At 37.1% G+C, this 18,720-nt stretch overlaps 1 protein-coding gene across 9 annotated transcripts in view; it reads right to left on the bottom strand.

The window, feature by feature from the left end:
• Positions 1-131: 131 nt before the first annotated feature.
• BICD1 (BICD cargo adaptor 1) overlaps positions 132-18,720 on the bottom strand; it is a 128,383-nt gene continuing 109,794 nt past the window's right edge. For 4 of the 9 annotated variants that reach the window (XM_034402859.3, XM_034402861.3, XM_060694499.2 and 1 more), the window contains 2 exons: positions 14,576-14,651; positions 132-6,040 (listed from right to left, as the gene is read on the bottom strand). In XM_034402859.3, the coding sequence (XP_034258750.1) occupies positions 5,953-6,040; positions 14,576-14,651 (164 nt within the window). In that variant the 3' untranslated portion in view covers positions 132-5,952. Of the gene's footprint in view, positions 6,041-14,575; positions 14,662-18,720 lie in introns of all 9 variants that reach the window. The other 5 variants (XM_034402862.3, XM_034402863.3, XM_034402864.3 and 2 more) reach the window with 3 other exon arrangements.

Raw genomic sequence — 18,720 nt, 5'->3', positions numbered from 1 at the left:
AGTGAGGTATTGCAAATATATTGTGAATTCTGATGTCCCATGGATTTTGCATAGATGTTCCTTCCCTTTCTTTGTTGGCAGAGAGCTAGTTCATGAATATGTAGGAACTCATTAAAGCAGGGACAGCACAGTTCAGTGAACAAAAGATGGCCCATTTATTTAGTGGGATAATTATGCATTACATCATAATTTTAATTGGACATAATGATGTAAGTAAGAGTCATAAGTTCCTAATTTAATTTATTCTGTTCTGGAGTGTCTTAATTTCCAACCGTTCAAGCTGAATTATATCAAACATGTACAAGCATATGACTGTCTCTCAGAACAATTCATCTAGGATTGTCTAGAGATATAAAGACTAGAATGGAAGAGGGTTTAACATGGTAATTATTTTAGAGGTTTCATAATCACATGGTTCTGGAATTGAGAATTAGTCAATATACTTTCCTTAAAACCAGTGGTTGCAACACAAGAATTCCTAACATTCAGTCTTTAAATCGTTGAGCACATCTATTGTCTTCACCATCTAGAAATAATCATTCAACCTCAAAATTTTATAACAGTTTCAGTTCCGTTTAGAAATAGCCAACCTTTACAGCAGGCAGATGTAAGTATACAATCATGTTTAACACAAACTTCACCGGCATTTCAAAACCATTTGGAATATAACACAAGACATTTTTTTTTGTGGTTGATTAGTTAAGGAAACATTCATGCAAAGGGAAACATTCAGAGATTACAAAAGTCACAAAACATCAGGATTTAAAGTATTTTGAACAAAGGATCAGATGAATTAATCCTTTAACAGTCAAACCAAAAGGTTTGAAACACAAGATCCAAAACTAGTGAGGTGCATTTGTATTTATTCAGAGACATGGTACACAAAGCCATATCCATCAATAAAGTTTTAAAAGCTAGATTATTTTTATTTCTCGCCCTCACCAAACTCACATAGCTGGTTAGCAGAATTATTCCACTTGTATCAAACACTTGTGACAAATTTCAAAACAGTTTTAATAATGAAGTCAAAGTTTCAACAAAACAAATTATTTATGTTGCAAAATATAAAAACTGCCACTGCTGTTTTTTAGTGCATAATAGTGGAAAGGAAAGGAGTCCCTGCGGACTTTACTCCCTTAGTCATAACTGACTATAGGGGTTGGTGGTCATCTCCATTTCAAGGGCTGTTGACCCAGTGCTGTCCAAAGACTAGCATGAGATCGCAGAGCATTATTTCCTCCCCACCAAAGTGGTACCTATTTATCTACTCGCATTTGCATGCTTTCGAACTGCTAGGTAGGCAGGAGCTAGGCGAAGATGGGAGCTCACCCCATTGCACGATGCTCGGGTCTCGAACCTGGGCTGTTGGCTTTCCAGCCGACAAGCCCAGTGTCCTAATTGCTGAGTCATCGCACCGCCTCATAATAATGAGCAGCAGATATATTTTCAGGTAAAGATGCTATCTGAAAAACAAGGCCCCTATACATCCAGAGTCTTATAGCAAATTAACATAACAATCACAGTAATACACATTTCCCCCCCCCTCATTTCTATATTGTCAGTTATCACCATGTTGCCTTCAAATTTAATAGAGAGGATTTTCAAGAGCTGTACAAGGGAAATTAAAATAGACGGAAGTCTTAGGTAATATGGCTCTTGATGAAGTTATACTGGCCTTGCATTTCCAAAGGGAAAGAGGAATCTTCATGAAATAAAAATCCTCTAGTTTATAGATGATTGAAAAGGGTATATGAAATTATGTCATGCAAGCTTTTTATTATATTGCATATTCAGATGCATTCTGCCCTGAGGCCAATGCAATTAATTGCTTTTTTAAAATTTTACACACAGGATTATTCAAAAAAAAAAAAAAAAAAAGTAAAATTCCAGAAAATTTCTGAATATTCTGCCTCATGTAGCTTTAACAGATAGAAAACTGGAGAAAAAGCTGAAGAACGAAACACGATTTTTAAGACAAGATATAAGGAGGGAAATCACTGTGCTTTTAATGTAGCATCTCAGCACTTGGAACATTAAAACAAATATTTCATAACGAAGGAAAAATAATTCAAAATGGAATAGCTGTACAAATCATGAAATATAAGAACCAATTTTAGAATCATATGTACCTTTGTTAGAGATTAGATAACAACTTGAGGCTTTATTGGCTTTACTGATAAAAGGATAATATTAGACCCTAACAATAAAAGATTCACTCTTCTCCAGTTGTGCAGTTAGGCTTAGTCCTATGTTATTAATTCCAGTAAAATTCAATTAATCAAAAAAAGGTTGGGTAGAGTATAATCGTGTTTAGAAAACATTCCCTTTTGGACTTTTTCATTGCTAAAAGGTTCTTTCCAAAGAATGAATAACTATGATTTTTTTTTACTAAAAGGCCTTCTGAATACCATTATTTTCTTTGTAATATTCTGTCATTTTTCTCATTTAGTTTAAGGAATTTCTAGATCTTGAGTTTTAAGCAATTCATCACTTGACATATAGTAAAAATCTGGATGTTTCTTTTTTTTAATACACAAATTCACCACTGCTACAGACAGGAAAAAAAAGTGAAGCTGTACAAAAAACCACATCTTAAATGTGAAGATTGATGTTGGATGTTTCCATGTCCAGCTAAGCCAATTTAAATATGTGCACATATGTGCAAAATACAGAGCAGACTCTCTCCCCTCATTATTCTTCGTATTGTGAATGTACTGTGTACATTCTTTCTCATTTGTTTTTAGATTTAAGTGGGAAAACGCATGCTTGTCTGTGTCTGGACTAGACCCATACTTTTGATACTCAAATGTTTAAAATTATTCACCAAAATTTAAAAAAGAAAGGCTTGGGAGACATGGCTGACTGTACTGTATATTCCAGTATTTTGAATACTGTGGACATTTCATTAAGATAATAGAGGTGTTGTTTCCAGCTATGAAGTATAACCTATATTTTAAAAAATGTGAAATTTTAGCACAGTTACTCAGGTATGAGCCCACAATCTGTACAGCGGTAAGTGAAATTTATGTCCAAGCAATTCCATATTTATTTATTTACTGTTCAGCACAACTTTTCCCGAAGTCAGCATTCATAGGACTGCAGCCTGAAATTATTTAAATTTTTTTTTTTTGCAAAATTAGTACCAAAAATGGCAAGAATGAGATTTGCCACTGTAGCATAGCATATGTTGTAAGACCTATATAGTCACAGCTCAGTTACACAGACAGTTTGATTTAACAGATATTCTGAGGTATACATTAGGTCAGTTGAAACCATTTGTTAATAGAATACAAATCAAAGCGAAGGTATGATCCAATCATTTCTAAGCACTTTTAAGGCCTTTTGATTTCACTGGCTAAGAAATCATGTGCTTCTCTCTTGCAAAACAATATGCATCAATTAATTTACATTATCCACAAGCAAAACCACCACGAAACTCTCCACAGGACTCTTTTCATTGTTCACCCACATTAGCTGCAACTTCTACTCCTGGATGGAGATCCCACCAGTTCAAAAACAACATTATTGAGTTTAGAATGACTGTTAAAATGAGATGAATGGTTGAAGTTCCTGGCACTCTTGAGGAACACTCAATTCAGCCAGAAACGTCTGCATGACGGCTAACGGTCAATGTAACCCAATGTAAAGTTAGCAACAGCAACCCTAGGAGCTGCAGAAATATTCCCTCGCTAGATATGAATATGAAGTGAAGCATTGAAATGTTCAGTATAGCACAAGATAAGCAACATGGAAACACATTAAACGAGAGCCATTAGCTCCTACGGTTCTAGCAACAGAGCTATATATGATTTGGACTGTCACATAGAGGTCATTTAAACTCAATGGTTATTTCCATCTAATCAATTCCCTACCACACTACTTGTCACTAGGACACTGGTGGTTGCTTTCAAGTTTGTGGATTTCATTGGTAACTTAAACCACTGTTTCTTGGCAAAACATCAGCTGTTCCACATTAAATCGATTGCTGATTAGGCTTGTCCTGTTTTTAGCACCTTGTTTTTCAATGATACTTATTATTAGGCACAAAGATGACCACTTAAACTTCATGGTTTCCTTGGCTGAGGATCCCCCCCCCTTCCTCCTTCCTCTTTTTGGTATTTATTCTAAGAAGGGTCATTTTCTTTAATATTCAGGGGGGATGATGTCAAGTTATTCCAGCTGATCTGATATCTTTCAGAATGGATAATTTCCCCAGATATCTTACAATTTCTGTCTTGTAATTCATATCACCACTGCAGAGATGGAACCAAGGGACCTGGATCTACTCCGCTGTTCCTTATTATAATGTATTAAGGCTATCTGACTCAGAATAAGAATTCCACTAACAGGAGAAAAATGGTTAACAGTATAACTGAGAGACCCAGCAGAAAGCCCAAAATAATAACTTGAAATCTTGCAAGTAAGCCATCTTGCTTCTGAGCATTGTGCAAAACAATGTAATTATCCTTCATTTTCTTTCATACCCAGCATTTCTCAAAATTTATTGGGAAAATTCTTGAACGAAGAATGCCAAGCAATGCAGGAACAACCTGTGTACCCTGACCTGAGTTATTTGTTATGGAATGGGCTAGAATAAAAACAGCTGACAGTTCAGACAATCCCTTAAAGCAAGAATTTAAACCTATGTTCTTCAATCCAACATATCAATCCCACTTCCTTTGCTTAATTCCCCAGTAAATGCACTAATTTTGATCATCTGATATCCTACCACCACTTGGTTTTACCAAAGGAAGGCCCTAGTCTGATAATACTGGATTTGGGAGTAAAGTGAAACGTATCCTGCATTTTTTTTCAATTATCATAAAATTCAGTATGTTTACTTCAAGTTCATTTGATTTTTTTTTTTTGGTCTGGATACCAAACAGTAAAACTGAAACAAAAGCACCAAGTCATTAGCTTGCCCAGAAAAAAAAAAAGGAAAAGATCCTTAAAACAAAACGATACCCTGAAACACAAAAATAAGCACAAGGAAATAATTATGCATATATTATTCAATAAAACCCTTTTTTCAGGCTTAATCAGGTTGAAGGTATAAAGGAACCAGCAGCTAATACAGTATTGTATAAAACAACTGTGTAAACAATACCAGTGCAGCAGAGTTCTGTACCACCAGTCAAAAAGACACAGTTCAGAGAAAATCAGGCATGCCAGAATTCTCTTGAAATCAATGCAATTTAAGTGCTTCACTGTGTGCCTATTTAATTTGATGCAATTTTGGCACACCCAACTTCCTCTGCAATTCCCCCCCACCCCCCAGTACACATTCATTTCAATGTATCTTCTACAATGTTGTGCAATAAAACAAAACACCAGGCTGCATTTTGCCCAAGGCGAGCTATCTCCAAATAATATATATATATATACATTTTTAAATTTAAAAAAAATAAAAACAAATCATAACTGAACAAAACAAAATCTCAAAGGTAAATTATCTCTGTATTACTTTAAAAAGAAAAGTGGAACAACCCATCCACGCATCATTTCTAATAACCATACTTTTTGGTGCAAATATGTCAGAAAAAAAAATATATATAATGCCATTTAAACCACAGAAAGAAATATGGAGTCAGTAGCTTGAGCTGAATGGGCAAAATAAGATTGGTAGCATACTTTCTTTGCTTTGCTTCGGTAGGAGTCTAGGTTCCCAGCACATTAGTAGTCCTAGCCAAACAACTGGAAGGAACAAGTCTGACTTCCGTTGTGTAGTTTTGATCAGATGATGCACACAGAGGAACCTTGAAGATTTTTCAGCAGTCTGGGCACTGTGCTTTAAAGCGTTTCCACATGCCTTCCTTTAGATGGTGTTTGGACTCAGCAGCAGCAACAAGGCAGTCATGCTCGATACAAACTGTTCCTTTGCTGTAAGAACTCGAATTCAGTCCATGTGGTGAGATTTCCCCCAAACTCTTAGGTTGCATATGAAGCATGATGTTAAGGAGGAGGCTTAAGTAGACAGCTGACAGGAGGGGTATATTGAGAGCTGGAATGTGGCTGTTCTTCTGGAAGAGCTACATCAGGACTGGAATGAAAAAGTAGCTATTTAAAATACACGTCAAAGTAAGAAAGGTGCAAAGAAGAAAACTCTTTTCATGGAGACAGCTGATGCTCTGCACCTTCCTGGTATTTTAATTATTCTGCATATAGCTGTAATTCTTAAATTATATGGAAGTAACCATACGTGCACATACCCTGTTTCCCCGAAAATAAGACCTCCCCAGATAATAAGCCCAATCGGGCTTTTGAGCGCATGCACTAAAATAAGCACCCCCCTGAAAATAAACTCTTCCCGAAAATATTTAACTGCATGTGCAGCCGGTCCCCGCCATTTCCTCTGGTTAGGGTTAGGGAGACAGAGCTGGAAATCAGATAAGATGGCAACAGGAGCCCTGTCTTGCTCCACGCGCCCCAAAATAATAAGACCTCCCTGAAAATAAGGCCAAGCGCTTATTTCAGGGTTCAAAAAATGTAAGACAGAGTCTTATTTTCGGGAAAATATGGTAGAAGACAAACACCAAGCCATCAGCGCCATATTTACAATGAAACCAGAAGAAATTATATGTTGTAAACTTAATTTAAACCATCTTGGGATAGATGGGAAGGTTGACTTAGCCCAGGGATGTCAAACTGACGACCCGCAGGCTGGATGCATTATGTACAGGCCACACCCACCCCATCTCTGCGAATGGGGAAAACAGTGCAAAACATCACGTGACGGCAACATGACACAGCGAGTTTGACACCCGTCACTTAGCCCAAACATTCAAAATTAGTTGTTTGTAAATAAGCGTTTTTATTGTTCTTGCTGTTCCAAGAATTCCAAGGAGTATCAACAATTTTGAAATCTATTATCAATATATTGCAATCAAGAATCATTTATTGCCAAAAATTATGAAGTGGCAATAGCTTTATTTGAAACACCTGTTGACGTATAGATTTTGGGCAGAACTCTTCAGACCCTGCTCTACCCTAAAAGATTTAGCGTGTTCTTCACAAAAAAATATAGCTGTAACGTTTTTATTTTTGGAGACAATTAAAACATTTTAAATTAGATGTTAAAGGTACAAAGATGCATGGAAATGAAATGTCTGCTTCAGATCTGTATGTTATACTTCTAGGCATTTTAAATTATTCGCATTATTTTGGATTTATTGGGCATAGCTTTTCAGAAGGACATTTATGGGTGCAGGAATATCTTCTGGAAGCAATTAAGTCACATATTAATTTTGTTCTGCAAAATTCATTGATTTCCAAGCCTAATTTTATAATTCTGAACTGTGTATCAATGGGTTAGGAACTAACAGGATTGCAGAAATAGATAATTTATGACTACAAAACTATCTTCACTACAAAGTTGAAATGAAACAAATTCTCAATGATTAATCCAGTGATCTGACAAACTCTCTTTTATATTTCAACAAGCATTTTGCCACCAGGACTTCTATTTAGAGCATTTTTGGAGTGTAGACTGTATGTCTGAGTTTAAAAACTTAATTTCTTTTTTTCTATTACAGAAAAACATCAAAATGTTAATCCTGCAACATGACAATAATATATCTGAAATATTGTTTAGCATATTTTTGTGGACTGTTTTCTCCCTCCTTTGTCTTTCCTTTTTCTTTTCTTGCTTACATAGTAAAAACAATACAAATACATAGATCTATTGCAGCAAAACTTGCTTCAAGGAAATCTAACCATTAGAAAGACCAGTTGACATCATGGATCACACCATTTTAAGACTCAGGTAAACAATCCCCAGGCTGCATTTGACCCTTGTTTCTTCCCAAGGTGAGACCCCTGCCCATTATTTTTCTATGATTAGCCCATCACTGGAGGATGGAAATAGATTGCTGCTTCTTAGTAGCTAGTATCAATAGAGAACTAGCAGTCTGGAGCAAGCTCCCACTGATTTAATATTTTTAAAGCACAAACATAACAATTAGCAGAGCTAAAATTATCATGCCATAAAGTTGCAAGTTTAAAGGAATAGAGAGGAAAAATTAAAAATGCATTAGTGTAACAGTTTGCTTTTGTCCAAATGATAAAAGGATGATCTAATGGCTATCTAAGGATGATCTAATGGATAATCTAAATCAACTGGATGAAGATAAAAATTTAGGATAGTTATCAAGAACAACATAACCAATTAACAATTTTACAGTGCAAAATAAAATTCTTTTCAAAATGCATCTTCCAGTTTTTCCCACAACGTACATTTTTGTCCCTTAACAACCGTGCAATGTGCAGAAATATGGTTTTCTCAAATACAGATATACAGTGTTAAAGGATGGAATTACAGTGATGAAATGTCCATCAATGTTTAATATTTTAGCTACTTGGTGAGTGACTCCAGAGCAATAGCCATCTCGCCGAACAATTGAAAGAGGCTCTGCCCATTCCTTATTGAAGCAAAAGTTATTTTGAAGGAACATAGTCTTCTCTCAGTAGGTCATATCATATCCAAGATAGGCTAAAAAACCTAGTTTGTAGTTCCTTAGAATATTTTGAACAAATATCTTGAAATAATAAACATAACAGCTAAAAAGCCATATACAACCAGGCACCATATAAATACAATGTGTAGAACAGCACAGTGCACACATTCTGGAGAGAGAAGTTTTCTGAGATTGGGCTCCATCACGAGCCTAAAAGCTTGGAAGAATAAACCTTTGGTCTGGTGACTGACTCAGATTGAGCCTATATAACAGCTAAGATTCTGGAAGTTTAATTATGGAATACAATCATATAGCTATTGTGCAGATAAAAATAAAAAGCATTTGCCAAGCAATAGGATGTCTTACAACAGTGGACATCACAAAAATGGTTGTCTAGTGGACAACCATTTAGATATGAGCCAGCAGTGTGCAGCAGCTGCCAAAAAAGCCAACACAGTTCTCGGCTGCATAAACAGAGGGATAGAATCAAGGTCACGTGAAGTGTTAATACCACTTTATAATGCCTTGGTAAGGCCACACTTGGAATACTGCATCCAGTTTTGGTCGCCACGATGTGAAAAAGATGTGGAGACTCTAGAAAGAGTGCAGAGAACAGCAACAAAGATGATTAGGGGGCTGGAGGCTAAAACATATGAAGAACGGTTGCAGGAACTGGGTATGTCTAGTTTAATGAAAAGAAGGACTAGGGGAGACATGATAGCAGTGTTCCAAGATCTCAGGGGTTGCCACAAAGAAGAGGGAGTCAAACTATTCTTCAAAGCACCTGAGGGTAGAACAAGAAGCAATGGGTGAAAAACTAATCAAGGAGAGAAGCAACTTAGAACTAAGGGAGAAATTTCCTGACAGAACAATTAATCAGTGGAACAACTTGCCTCCAGAAGTTGTGAATGCTCCAACACTGGAAGTTTTTAAGATGTTGGATAACCATTTGTCTGAAGTGGTGTAGGGTTTCCTGCCTGGGCAGGGGATTGGACTAGAAGACCTCCCTTCCAACTCTGTTATTCTATTCTAAGTGTTGGCGAACCTTTTCAGCACCAAGTGCTGAAACAGGAACATGCGCGTGTTCGCCCATGTGTGCCAAAACCTGGAAGAGCAGCCGCCCAGTGTGCATGCATGCGCCGGGAAGATGATCTTCCGGTTTCCAACACGTGCATGTGCACCGATCACCTGGTCTTCCGGTTTCTGGCATGCATGCGCGTGTGAAGACCAACTAGCCAGTGCACCGGAACCCAGAAGAGCAACGGGCGACAGCATGCATGCCCAGAGAGATGGCTCTGTGTGCCACTTCCAGCACGCGTTCCATAGGTTCGCCATCACAGTTTTACAATCTACTGTTTTGAAATTCTCAAATGAGACTGCAGTTCAGTATCATGCTTGGAGTTCTATCAGTGCCATTTATCTAATAAATAAGTATGGTACATTTTGGAAGCAGCAATATTGTCCACGTTTGGAGCAATAAACTTCCCTGAGCATTCATGCAAAATTGCAGGAAATAGCTCATGCTAGAAAATCACATTTCAAAGCAAATGCACTAACAAAAGCTTGGTAGCGCAGCAGACTAAAGCACTGTTAAGTAACACCAGATGCCTGCAATTACTGCAAGTTCAAATCTCACCAGGCTCAAAGTTGACTCAGCCTTCCATCCTTTCGAGGTAGGTAAAATGAGAACCTGGTTTGTGGGGGCAATAAGCTGACTTTGTATAAAAAAGAACACCGCTTGGGGGGCCCCCGAAAGCCCTACTAAGCAGGTATAGACAAAATTATGAAGGCTATTGCTTAACGCATTGTAAGCCGCCCTGAGTCTCCGGAAAAGGGCGGCATATAAATCGAACCAATAAATAAATAAATAAATAAGATAATCCTTTGAAGTATTCTAGAATTTTACATGTATGGGAAGACCTGAAAAAAAATCAGGTTAGGGACAGATCATAATGGAGAAAATCTAATTATGTGGTTTTCAAGAGTCAACAACAACTTAATGGGGTATAATCAATCAATCCCATTTATGGAATGGTGTATAAGCATGGAAATAGTTAAGAGTCACTATCCATAAAGTATCTCCTATCCCACCATTAAACAAGAACATTGCACAAAACAATCTGATTCACTACAAAAGGAAAGGAATGCATCAGTCCAATTCCCTTCAAGGATTATGATGGGACTACTTTATCTTAGAAAAGAACCAAGTATTTCTAAACAAGATTTCCAACTCATTAACTAGAGAATGTACAAAAAAAATATCATTTTCACTGCATCTTTGAAAACAAGTTCATAAAAGTGAGTAAGCAATAAAATGTTTAACTAGTACTGTACCCTGAAGTTGCACCTAATTTGTATCATTTATTTACAAAGTTAGAAGAAACATAAACTCTGGCCAGGGAGAGAACACTAGAAGATACATCTTATAGTATTTCTCAACCAATGCATTCCGGATGTTTTGAATTTCAACTTCCATAATCTCTAGGTAAAAATTAGTATGGTGTTAAGAAATAAGTACAATAGATTGAAGACTGCTGTGTAGCTCATCTAAACACCATATTCTTATTTTTACTTTTAATATTTGAATTAATAAATAAGAATAAAGATAACTGAATTTTTAGATTACAAAATTTGTGGCTTTTTTGATTAGCTGATCAGGTAGCTGGAAATAGAGAAGAGCAATACTAATTTCCCATTCTGACATAATGATTTTTTTTATTTTTTATTTTAATCCTGCTCTGGAATACTATCCCGGATGGCTTTTCCAGCTTCAGTTTGAATTTATCCAGTGAAGAGGAACCCACCACTTTTCTGTCACTGGTTCCATATTATTAGATTTCCCCCCCCCCTTAATTTTCAGCTAGAATCCATTTTTGTATAATACCACCGTTCCATGTTTGAATATGTGTGGAATTATGCTTGATGTTGTGGCATGAATCGAACAGTTCTGGCCTGGTATTCATTTCCTTGGGTACCATTGTAATTCTCCTAGCAAGCTCTGCCAAACAAAATGAGTTTGTTGTGACTGCAGTGTTTAATTTGTGTGTGTGAGAGAGAGAGGGGGGAGAGGTAGGGAGGGAGAGACAGACGGAGAGAGAGAGAGAGAGAGAGAGAGAGAGAGAGAGAGAGAGAGAGAGAGAGAGAGAGAGAGAGAGAGAGAGAATTTATGATTTGTTAGAACATTTAACAAATTAATTATTTTTGCTTATAGAAATAAATATTTGTGACTCAGGGTTGATCTGTGGAATCTTTGGTGCTCTCTGAGCTTGGTGGTTTTCTTGGAGACGTTTCGTTACCAAACTAGATAATATCATCAGTGCATTCTTTCTAATTTAATTGTTATGAAAATATATAAAGCAGTGAAGTTAATGGATCACTAAGGACAGTGTCTATTGTCTAAAGATTGGAGATTTTTTTTTTCTGGCATGAGGTTATTTCTTAAGATTAATGATGGGTGGAAACCAATGGACTGGGCTTTGCCTTCCTTCCCTTTTGGTCTGTTGTAAACAGGAACAGATCATTCTAACTAATTCTAACATTCTAACTCACAGGTTGGTGCACCTGTGTTCCTTTCAAGCCAATTATGTCCGGCAGGTAAGTTACAGAACTCTCCGTGAATTTTAAAAAGATCTGTCTCATGCATCTATTAGGCAAAAGGATAACGTATTACCCAAAAGTGAGACATTTGTTAAGTGAGATTTTCCCCTTTTTACGGCCTTTCCTGCCACAGTTGTTAAGTGAATCGTTGCAGTTGATAAGTTAGTACCCCGGTTGTTAAGTGAATCTGGCTTCCCCACTGATTTTGCTTGTCAGAAAGTCACACAAGGTGATCACGTGACCTTGGGACACAGCAACAGTCATAAATACAAACCAGTTGCCAAGCGTCTGAATTTTGATCACACGATCATGGGGAGGCTGCGAAGGTTGCAACTTTGAAAAATGGTCATAAGTCACATTTTTCAATGGCCTTGTAACTTTGAACGGTCACTAAATGAACTGTTGTAAGTCGATTACTACCTGTAGTACATTTAAATGTCATGCTCCGATCTAGGCAGTGGTGGGATTCAGCCAGTTTGCACCACTTCAGTAGAACCGGTTGTTAACTTTCTGAGCAGTTTGGCAAACTGTTTGTTGGGAGAAATTATTAGGGCAGAGAACCGGTTGTTAAATTACTTGAATCCCACCACTGGATCTAGGTGTGCCTACCAATTTAAAGCAGTCACAAGGAGTCCAGTTCCAGTTAAAATTATAGCCCAGAGGGGACAGAAGCAATTGGATTAATCTTTTCATCCCATGTTATTTGGGAACAAACAAGCCCTTGAGGATTTTTATCAGTTCTTTATTTTGGCCAGGGCAACTGGAAAAGCCAACATCCTTTCTCATGGTGCAATCCCTACCCGACTCTTTCCACGTTTGCTTTGTGTTATGCAAATAGGAATCTGCCTAATACCACCTCAAACTGGTCCATCTAATCTAAACCATACCTGTTCTGACTCTCAATAGCTTTTCACAATTTCACTGGCTCAGCTCTATCGGGAAAGGATGAGCCTAGAACTTAGAGCCTTCTCACGCATAGCATCTTGAGGGATCCTTGGTTGTTTTTTTGCCGACATGCTGATGATGTTACCTGATGTTTGGGTAATGAAACATCTGCAAGGAAACAAACAAGCTCAGAGAGCACCAAGGACCACACAGTTCAACCCTGAGCTACAAATATTCTCCTTTATTGGCACAGCATCTCCTTTTCCATTCTGTTACAGCCCTTCCTATAAAGGAAGAAGAAAATATACGAAATCTGAAAGATGCTGTCAGAGGCGACTCAAGGAGCTGATCAGAGTGGTATTTATTACCTATTGATAGGAATCTTGCCAGACAAATGTATTTTCTACAGAACTGCTAGATACACCCTGAGAAACTTTGAAAAGATAATTTTTCTGCCATTTTCTTCCCCATCAGCAATTCAAGGCTAGCCAACTTTTTCACTCCTCAACTCAGCTCAGTTCCAGATTCACCACAGATGCTACTTAAATAGTTTCTTAAACTAAACGTTTATTTAATGATCTAATCCAGTGTTTCTCAACTTTGACCAACTTTGGTCACATCTGTGGACTTCAACTCCCAGAATTCTCCAGGCAGCCTTGCTGTGGAATTCTGGGAGTTGAAGTCCACACATCTGAAAATGGTCAAGGTTGAGAAACATGGATCTAATCCCTGTAAGATTCCTATTTGCTTACTTAGCAGTGCTTGTTTCTTTAAAAAAAAACACTTTTGCCTAGGGCCCTAAGCTTTACAGGTAGTCCTCAACTTACAACCATTCATCTAGCGACTGTTCAAAGTTACAAAGGCACTGAAAAAAGTGACTGATGACTGGTCTTCGCATCCCCACGATCATGTGATCAAAATTCAGTTGCTTGGCAACCTGCATGTATTTACAACAGTTGCCGCATTCCAGGGTCATGTGATCAGCATTTGAGACCTTTCTAGTTGGCTACTGTTAAGCAAAGTCCCTGGGGAAATCCAGATTCACTTAAAGACCATGTGATTCATTTAACAACTGCAGTGATTCATTTAACAACTGTGGCAAAAAAAAAAAAGCTCATAAAATAGGGTGCAACTCACTTTGCTTAGCAAAAAGAAATTCTGGTCCCAATTTGGTCATAAATTGATGACTGCCTATAATTTGTTTGTTATAATCTTTGGATCTGATAATCTGCATGGGATTGTGGTAGTGGTGCAGGCAGATCTACAGAAGAAATGGGTTAAGTTTTGCAATGTTATATCTATTGTCCAGTGGTACTATCTTCTTTAAATATGACATATTAATATTGTTGCATGATTCCTGCAGTCATGCAGATACGATTAACTGCTTGGATACAGGGAATCTTTCCACATCGATTACAAAAGTTTAAATTTGATTCAATTTTAATTTGCTTTTTCTGTTTGTTTGTTTGTTTTAAAGGCAGATAAGGGTCTGCCAGACATACGGGTAGCAGCCAGTTGGAGGACAGAGTAGAAATTAGGGTTGGGGATGACAGATACAAAGGAAGTGGGGTGATGAGAAACCGACTATAGCATGCAAAGAAAGCCAAAAGGTGAAGAAAGGAGATTTAGCAGAACATTACCTGACAGTCTGACAGCGTTGCCTCCTGCTTAGTTGTGAGCCGTGTGGCGGTAGTGAGGCAGCAGGCTGCTGACAATCTACAAGAGACTGATAAATTAGGCATATATACAAAGAGATGACACAAAAGGTTAGTAAGTAATAAACACACAAGGCAGGTGGTGGAAGAGATTTAGTGAGGAATGCCTGCTCTAAGTCAAGAGGGTTAACGGTTGAAGCATTGATAAATGCTGACAGAAACACTCAATTGTTTCAAAGTCTTATTTTAAAAGTATCCCTGACTTGATCTGAGTTAACAGCCTAAAACCATTGGGTAGGTTCACAGTGTATTCGCAAAAGATCACTTGCTAATCTAAATGGTGTCTACTCTTGTCATATTTTGGGGTCCTCAAATAGGTATGGGATACAGAAGGAAAAGAAGATTGCTCCTTGACTATGATCATTTGGGTAGTGACTTCAGTTTAGAAACTGGTTTTGCTACTCGTTGCAAAATCTAGTAGAAAAATGGCTATATTTGGATTGGAAAAAAAAAACACCATGATTATATTAGGGGCAAAGGGACTGGGATTAATTTCAACTATACTTGAATCAGGCTATCAATTTCTTCCAGGTTCCAGGTTCCTAATCCAATATCTCAGTTAGCCATAAATATATATATATTTTAAGCATATCTGAACACTGTCATATTCTGTGAAGATCTACACTGCCCTCCAATGGTAAATATGTGGTATGCCTGTTAAAGCAAATTATGATGGTAAAATAGGATGCAGTGGAGTTTTAAATGACCTTAAGGAAAAAAGGTGAATAATTCTCTTGAGAAAAGTCATTTAAGATTTGTAACTGTACTTATAATTATATACTGAATGCCTGGGGAAAAAAACACGGCACATTTAAAATGATAAAAATGTTTCATTGTCTGAACTCAGTGCTCAGTTAAGGGAAATGGGAGAATTTCCCTCAGAAAAAATCTTGCTGGTTACTTTAAAAAGTATAATTGCATTCAAGAATTTAGATGGATGTGTTCAACCACCTTTATCTCAATAAGTTCTAGAGTAGTTGGAGAATAACCTACATGGAGTACAAGAGGCAATTCATTTATGATTATTTCTACTTTTTTTTTTTAAAGAAGCATTTAAAAGCAAGCTCCAGTGTTTTAAGAAAATATATAAATAGTGGCATTTTATATATATTAGGACTCCATCAAGTGATGTGAGAAGGTTTTTAGAAAGGATTTCGTGATTTTAGGATTTTCTTATAATTTGATTGCTGGAAGATTATTTGAATTTGTAAACTGATACAAATGATGAATTTATATATGAATATATATATGAAACACCAATAATCCTCTTTCATATAATATATTAATACATATTAAAGACAAAGTAGTGGAATTCTTACATTCTCATAATGCCAGGGATTATCGCTAAAGTTATGGGGTGTTTTTTTCAATGGAGCCACCAAGTTATTTTGAAACCTATGAATAAGCATCAACCTGCATCTTGGAACCTAGATCCCAGCTGTCAAATAAGGAAAAATTCTGGAATGTTCTCCTGTCAGAGATGAGATCTACCCCATCTGGAACAGCCTAAAATTTTAATCTGCTGCTTGGCCTAGGGTCCCAAGACAGATGTCAGGCCTGGAAGCCATCTTCTGGTGTTACATTTGGGGGTGGCTGATGGGTGAAGATGCTCACCCCCAGGCTGCCGATCTTCTTGGTTCTTCACTTTTAATTTTTTTATTCTTTTTTTTTTTTTAGGATTTTTAAATTTTAATTATCTTGTAAGCCACCCAGAATTGCTTTACTAGTGAGATAGGTGGCCTAGAAATTTAATAAATAAAATATGGACCTCTTCTTCTAAGAACCTATCACTTATAAACTTGTCTGAAGTTCCCTGTTTCTTTAACTTTGGTTCAGTATAATTTGAAACCATTTCCGCCCTCCCACAAACCAGAGGAAAGGCATGTATACATACAAAAGGCATTAAAACTTGCCTCCATGGATTATATCTCGATGCCTGAAAGATGGGTGTGTCTTTATTTCTGCTGTCAACAAAGCTAAAGTTTTACATTCTGGGTAATTTTCTAGCTACTTCATACTACTCCAATTTGTTGAATCAAAATACAATGAATTGGACTATGTACTTGTGTTTAATAAACGTTTGTGTGTGTACAATTTAATGTATGCAATTTAAATATGTGTGTATATAATTTATGTGTGTGCATCTTTGTGATAGGTGTGTGATTTGTAAGTGTGCGTGTGTGTAATTTAAAGATGTTCCTAATTTTCCCAGCACCTTCCATCAAATTCATCCTTTCACTTTTGTGGATTGACACACTGGACAAAATAATATGTGTTGTATTTGGTTTTGCCTTATTGTGAAAAGTTCTAAAGTAAGTCTTAATACAATATATGAACCCAGTGAGTATGTGTATAATTTTATAAACTGGGTTCACACATATGTGCAGAGGTGGGCTTCACATAATTTAACAACCGGTTCACCCAGAATTGAAAATGTGAGTGCGCTCATGCGTGCTGTGTCAAAAACACGGCGATTGTATAGGACAGGATAGGGCCAGGGCGGGTGGGTGGGCCCAGCCGCTGGCCGTAACTACTGGTTCACTCGAACTGGTCCGAACCGGCTGAATCCCACCCTTGCATATGTGATACTGTACTTTAATCAAGGATTAAGGAATTACAATAACCCATAATTGGCAGGTTCACACAACATGCAAAACTAAAGTCAGACAAACCATATTATAATGTGTTGTGCAAACCAGCTTAAATCTTAAATCTTATACCTGACATTTCATCCACATCAGTGTCTCAAGGTGGCTCTGGGGGGATAACCAAGGAATCACTCCATACGTATGTTGACAGATAGCTCCATTGTACATCAAGTACCTTGGATCACCTTCTGACTTCAGCCTGACATGCATTTGTTAAGTAGCCAGTGGTTTTAGGAGTTTATCTTCACTGCCCAGTTTCTCACATGAAAGTGTGAATCTGAAGAAATTTAAATGAGCCATATCTATTTGCTGAACATTTATTTGTTCAGTCTAACCAGCATGGCAGCAACGTTCCTTAACGTTAACAGTAAGGATCAGGGAGTAGTAGCACACGCCATGTTCCATTGTAGTAGCACTAAAAGACTATTGTTCAGGATTCCATTTTCTTTCTGTTTTTCCCCATATTTGCCATGTATCATTTTTTCCCAATAATTCTACTTCTTCATTAGAACGGATGGAAATGCCACTATGTTCTTCTTGGTGAAGGACAGGTGATTAGGTTCATCTGCTTCTTCATTAAATCTTGTATCTTGAATAATTAAAACCCTCTCAAACAAAGCATCCCAACAGATGCTATTTATGTCTCCAAACCACAGCAAATATTGGCACTAACAATTAATAACATGCTGAGATCACAGCAGAAGAAAAATGACCGAGATGAGGAGGTGCAAAATCCTTTCTCAGAACAAGTCAGAGTTCCTTCCTGCATTATTCCTATTTTCTTTTACAGAGTTAAGAGTCAAACTGTGATGTCGTTCGCAATGTTTTTAACACTTAGCTCAATTATGCTGGAAGTCATTACAGTACATGATCTAATAATGCTATTCAAAGAAAATACGTTGAAGCACGTTCTGTAAAATATTGTATGCTTTTACACTTGCTTCATTTCCATTCCTAACACACAGATTGCTATCCTATATAGTTGGATGTCAAGATCAGGTTGCATGACTAAGTCATCATGCATTAAGGCCACATGTGATGCACAAACACGAGAAAGACTTCAGGCTTACAATGAAAGGTTGCACTGTGTCTTCTCATCATCTAACTAGTTTGCTCATAGTCAGTCTTCTCTTAACCTGGAAGGATAAACAGGATAGTCTACTTATCTTTCTATTTTTGTTTGTTTGTTACAGCTAAGCTGTACAGCTTCTATGACTTCTAAAGGTCCCTGAGGATGCAAATTTGAATGTTTTATGAACAGTTGATACTTTTCCTCCTGTTTCTTGATAGACCTAGCAATGGTCACCTCAGTTTATTGCTTAAAATATCAAGTCATATTAAGGCAAAAATCCACCTAATACAACACCTTCAATTGAAGGAGATGAGTGGTTTCTAAATTTAATGAATAAACAAAGAATCAAA

The sequence above is a fragment of the Pantherophis guttatus genome, chromosome 7 (genome assembly GCF_059756535.1).
Source record: "Pantherophis guttatus breed Tessera chromosome 7, ASM5975653v1, whole genome shotgun sequence".
NCBI lineage: Eukaryota > Metazoa > Chordata > Lepidosauria > Squamata > Colubridae > Pantherophis > Pantherophis guttatus.
The sequence above is the reverse complement of the archived record's forward strand: the minus strand, read 5'-3'. Positions and strand labels throughout refer to the sequence as shown.